This window comes from Gekko japonicus, unplaced genomic scaffold (assembly GCF_001447785.1).
Source record: "Gekko japonicus isolate JY-2015 unplaced genomic scaffold, Gekko_japonicus_V1.1 scaffold276, whole genome shotgun sequence".
Taxonomy (NCBI): domain Eukaryota; kingdom Metazoa; phylum Chordata; class Lepidosauria; order Squamata; family Gekkonidae; genus Gekko; species Gekko japonicus.
The window spans coordinates 1,031,255-1,036,238 of NW_015171510.1; the positions used below are offsets into that span (position 1 = coordinate 1,031,255).

At 41.8% G+C, this 4,984-nt stretch overlaps 1 protein-coding gene across 1 annotated transcript in view; it reads left to right on the forward strand.

The window, feature by feature from the left end:
- DSTYK (dual serine/threonine and tyrosine protein kinase) overlaps nucleotides 1–4,984 on the forward strand; it is a 65,038-nt gene that overhangs the window by 57,357 nt on the left and 2,697 nt on the right. The window contains exons 11-12 of the mRNA XM_015419342.1: nucleotides 203–317; nucleotides 2,994–3,128. Coding sequence (XP_015274828.1) covers nucleotides 203–317; nucleotides 2,994–3,128 — 250 coding nt within the window. The remainder of the gene's footprint in view (nucleotides 1–202; nucleotides 318–2,993; nucleotides 3,129–4,984) is intronic.

Sequence of the window (4,984 nt, forward strand, 5' to 3'; positions counted from 1 at the left end):
GCCATTAAGATCACTGGGTGACCTTGAGCAAGTCACTGTCTTTGAGGTTAACCTACTTACTGACTTGTTGCGATTAAATGGGGGTGTGTGGGGGGGGACCCAGTACACAGCCTTAAGCATCTCGGAAGGAACAGCAGGATAAAAAAAAATCAGTTTGGGGGTAAACACTTAATGATGGAGTGCGATATTGTATCCTCTGCAGCTTGACAAACACAGTCGAGCTAAGATCACAGACCTAGGATTTTGCAAGCCCGAAGCAATGATGTCCGGTAGTATTGTTGGCACCCCTATCCATATGGCTCCTGAGCTTTTCACAGGTGAGCTTGTCATGAACTTCTATTTGCTTTGGAGATTTTCAGAGATCCAAGGGCTGTACCCACTTCTGGTTGGGTATATGTGTATAACCTAGAGGAGTGTATCTACAAGGAAGTGCAACCTACTGAATGAAGTGGAATTTACTTTTAAGTAAGCATGTTTAGGATTAAGCTGACAACAAAAATCCATACAGCACTTTTGAGCATCTATCCCAGGGTTTCTCACTATGAGAACACATTAGAATTTGTCTGCAATGTTTTGTAAACTAAGCTGATTCTAACATAGCACTTAATTAAAATAATGCCATAGAGCATAAGTCATTTTCATCTGGGTAAAATTGAAGCATATGTGTTACACAGAAACATGCGGATGTTTGTCAAACAACCATAATTTCCCCCCCATCTTGGATCCAAGATCACTGCAGACGGTGAGTGCAGCCATGAAATTAAGAGACGCCTGCTCCTTGGGAGAAAAGCGATGGCAAACCTAGACAGCATAATAAGAAGTAGAGACATCGCCCTGTCAACAAAAGTCCATATGGTCAAAGCAATGGTATTCCCAGTAGTAATGTATGGCTGTGAGAGTTGGACCATAAGGAAGGCCGAGCGCCAAAGAGCGCCTTTCGAATTATGGTGCTGGAGAAGACTCTTGAGAGTCCCTTGGACTGCAAGGAGATCAAATCAGTCAGTCCTAAAGGAAATCAACCTTGACTGTTCCCTGGAAGGCCAAATACTTAAGCTGAAGCTCAAATACTTTGGCCACCAAATGAGAAGGGAGCATTCACTGGAGAAGACCCTGATGCTGGGATTGATTGAAGGTAACAGAAGAAGGGGATGGCAAAGGATGAGATTGTTAGAGAGTGTTATCGATGCAATGAACATGAAGTTGAGCAAACTCCAGAGGACGGCAGAAGACAGGAAAGCCTGGTGTGATGTGGTCCATGGGGTCGCGAAGAGTCAGACTCGACTGTGTGACTGAACAACAACAACAACAAACATCTTTGGGTCTCTCCTTTGCCACTTGACTTTGCCTGTATCATTATAGGTTAATTTTCTGTAGAGGAATAATGGCAGAGGGGTACCTGTGTTACTGTGTAAGGTGCCACAGGACACCTGTTCATTTTTGCTGAAGGAGTAGAGTTGCCTAGTATGTAGTATTAAAGAAGTATTTAGATCTGTAGCCCACTACAGCCTGAAGAACTCTGGGTCAGCATGAATAACAAATATTGAAAACATAAAACTTCATCTTAGAAGTCCACCACCCTGAAAGCCAGCCCAGACAGATAGGTCTTGCATAGTTTCCAAGAAGGTAATTCATCTTGGAATTCAGTAAATCTTCAGGAAGAAGAAATTCCATAATTTGATGCTGACAGTCACTTGACAAATTTTCTGAACCTGCAAATGGTATTTGTGGAGGTGTCCCAGAATGTAATGTGGCACAAAAAGGAATAAAATGTCAGTGCTAGAGATAAGACTGTAATTTAGTGCCAGCAATGTATCTGAGAGCATGGAAATGAAATCTTTCTCCTTGCCATGAAATGTATTGCTGAGGCCAAATCCAAACATTCTGTATTTTTTTGAAAATACATTGAAAATAGCAGCTGCCTGACCAGAACCATGTAGTCTTACACGGTAGTTCAAATGCTCTTTCCTTGTGGCTTGTGTAGGCAGTAAACGTCATTGCCCTCAGTCCTCAGGAAATGTTTCACTGACATGAGTACTGTCCATATGTCCCAGTGGACCCTTGTTGGAATTTACACATTCTTGTAGCTGTGAAGGTTTGGATTTTAAATGCTGTATAAACAGCGGTCGTATGATGAGAAATTCGACAAGTATTCTCCACCCATACCTTCTACTGAAAGAGTGAACCCAAGTGGCCTTTTAAAGGCAGTTATTACCTATAAGCTATATAAGCTAGCCTGCTCTGTCACAAAAATCAGGCTCTGAGATTTCTGAAGACTCCTGAGAAAAAATTATCAGCCAAGATTATCAGCCTGCCCCTCTGCAAGCCTAAGCCCTAACTCCAAATATTCACTATTTTAGCCTGGTGACACACACAAGGCAGACTCTGAGACCTATATAGTCTCCTGAGACGAGTTCTCTCCCAGTAAGACTCTTGAGATGCAAACCCTATTGGAATTGGACTTCATTGGAATTCATCTCTCATTCCCCACTACCCATCTGGGTCCATCCATGGGCCCTGATTGGTTGTTAGGTGCTCTGCACACACACCAAATAGGCATACAGTAAATTAGTGACTAATCACAAGCAGTGTTCCCTCTAAGCTGAGTTAGTGTGAGCTAGCTCACAGTTTTTTAGTCTCTGGCTCACACATTTTTCTTAGGAAGGATGGCTCCAGAGCAAACTAAGTAGCCAAATCGCTCACTCACATCTTTAATGCCAGTAGCTCACAAAGTAGAATTTTTGTTCACAAAACTCCACAGCTTAGAGGAAGCATGGACCACAAGGGGCAGGACCTCTGTCCATCTGTCACAGTAGCTTACTGGAGTATACAGCTGTGGCTAGGATTTGTTGGGTAGTAATCCTTTTTGGAAAATATGCTTTTATTTGTGTTGGAGTCTGTGTGCCTCTGTTTCCATATTATGGCGTAATATCTAATGAAAGCTTGCTTCCTTGCAAAATCTTGTTAAACCAATATTCCTTGTTCATCTGTCACAGGCAAATATGATAACTCAGTGGATGTATATGCATTTGGCATCTTGTTCTGGTACATCTGTTCAGGACATGTGAAGTTACCAGAGGCATTTGAGAGATGTGCAAGCAAGGACCACCTGTGGAACAATGTGCGAAGAGGTAGGCATGGCTTCAACACAAAAGGGAATGATGCAGTTCTGTAAAGGGATGGAGACTACACAGAAGTTCTAAATGGAAATAGCGGCACACACTGTGGACTTCTGTGTCACTCTCTTCGATAAATGTCCCTTCTGGTGCTTCACAAGCCACCCCCTGAAACTCAGGGCAGTTTTAAAAGCATAATGCAGTGCATGCTGATATAGTGGAGTCATGGTGGTGGGGGCTTATTTCAGTAAGATGGATAAAATATAGCAGTATTTTTAATAGGTTCTCTGCACATAGCAGACTTCAGCTTGTCATAAAGCAAGTTTGCATATAAAAGTTTGATTTGTAATTTAAATGCTTAGGAGGAACAGACCATGTGAAATAAGCCATTCTGTTACGTCTTTATACCCACATGGTGGTATAAAGACGTAACAGAATGGCTTATTTCACATGGTTTGTTCCTCCTAAGCAGGGGAAGCTAGTGTGGAAGTAGCAGCAATGTTCTTGAGTCCTTGTCCTTTTTATGCTGTTGTCTGGTAACAGAGAAAGTAGTTTGAGTGAAATTGGAGGGGGGTGGGGAGCCCCTTGGTTCTGTCTCATAACATCACACTTCCAGGCTGCTATTACATTTGTCTGAGATTCTTAACAGGTCTGGCAACATAATGTACAGATTTTGTTGTTGTTGTTCATAATGACTTTTGGCTCTTACAGTGCTTTGCTTAGGCAAAATAGCCAAGATGGCTATAAATGGAGATCGGTTTCCTTCTTGACCTTCTCACTGTCAGTCCCATGAGATTTTTCTCATGTGACTGTGACCTATTCACTTCTGAGCTTGTTACTTCCAGGACAAAAACAGTAATTTTGAGATTTGTTACCTGTTGTCTTAGTTATATTTTAGTAGCCTCATTATAATGTTTATGTTTTAAGGAGGTTACTATAACATAGTATCTCTGCCCCAGAAATAATCCTGGTTTCAGTATGCTAAGGGACTCTTCAAGTATTCCCCAATTATATAGAAATGTTTTGGAATTCTAGGTACCACATGGCAGGAAAAGTGGTAAGCTCTAAGTATAAATGAATGAAATAGCAACAGCAGTTCCATTAGCCTTTTTGGATAAGGAATGTAAACAAGGGTTTTATATCCTGGGATTATGCTTCTAATTTTTGTAAGAACATAAACTGCCTTCAAGCTTGGTGAAATCAGCAGTTTCTTTGAACAACACAAAAGCAGTTTAAACTTTTCAAGAGGATGCATGACTAATTGCTTAAGTGATTTCAAAACTGACATCACATTGAGGTATCATTTCACGTGCTTGAGAATCTGCAGGGTTTAGAGCACATTGAGCAGGGAGTCTGAAACGGAAGGTCTGTAAGCATTCTAATGCACCATTGTTCCATGGTTAATATGTTCTCTGTGAAAGGCTATTAGTTGCTACCAGCACTAGTAAATCTTCTGCGTACTATGTTTGATTATTTCAGGTATGTTAATTTAACAGCCAGCCTTTTTCTCAAAGGCAATTTCCTATTCTTGCAATGCGAAGTTCAAATTCTTTTGAAAGATTACAAAGAAAATAAAACCAGTTGGTGTAGTGGTTAAGTGCGCGGACTCTAATCTGGGAGAACTGGGTTTGATTCCCCACTCCTTCACTTGCACCTGGCTGGATGACCTTGGGCAAGCCATAATTCTGGCACAGCTGTTCTTGAAAAAGAGCAGTTTCTGTCAGAGCTCTCTCAGCCCCACCTACCTCACAGGGTGTCTGTTGTGGGGAGGGGAAGGGAAAGGAGTTTGTAAGCCGCTCTGAGACACCTTTGGGTAGTGAAGGGCGGGGTATAAATCCAATCTCCTCCTCCTCCTCCCTCTTCCTCTTCTT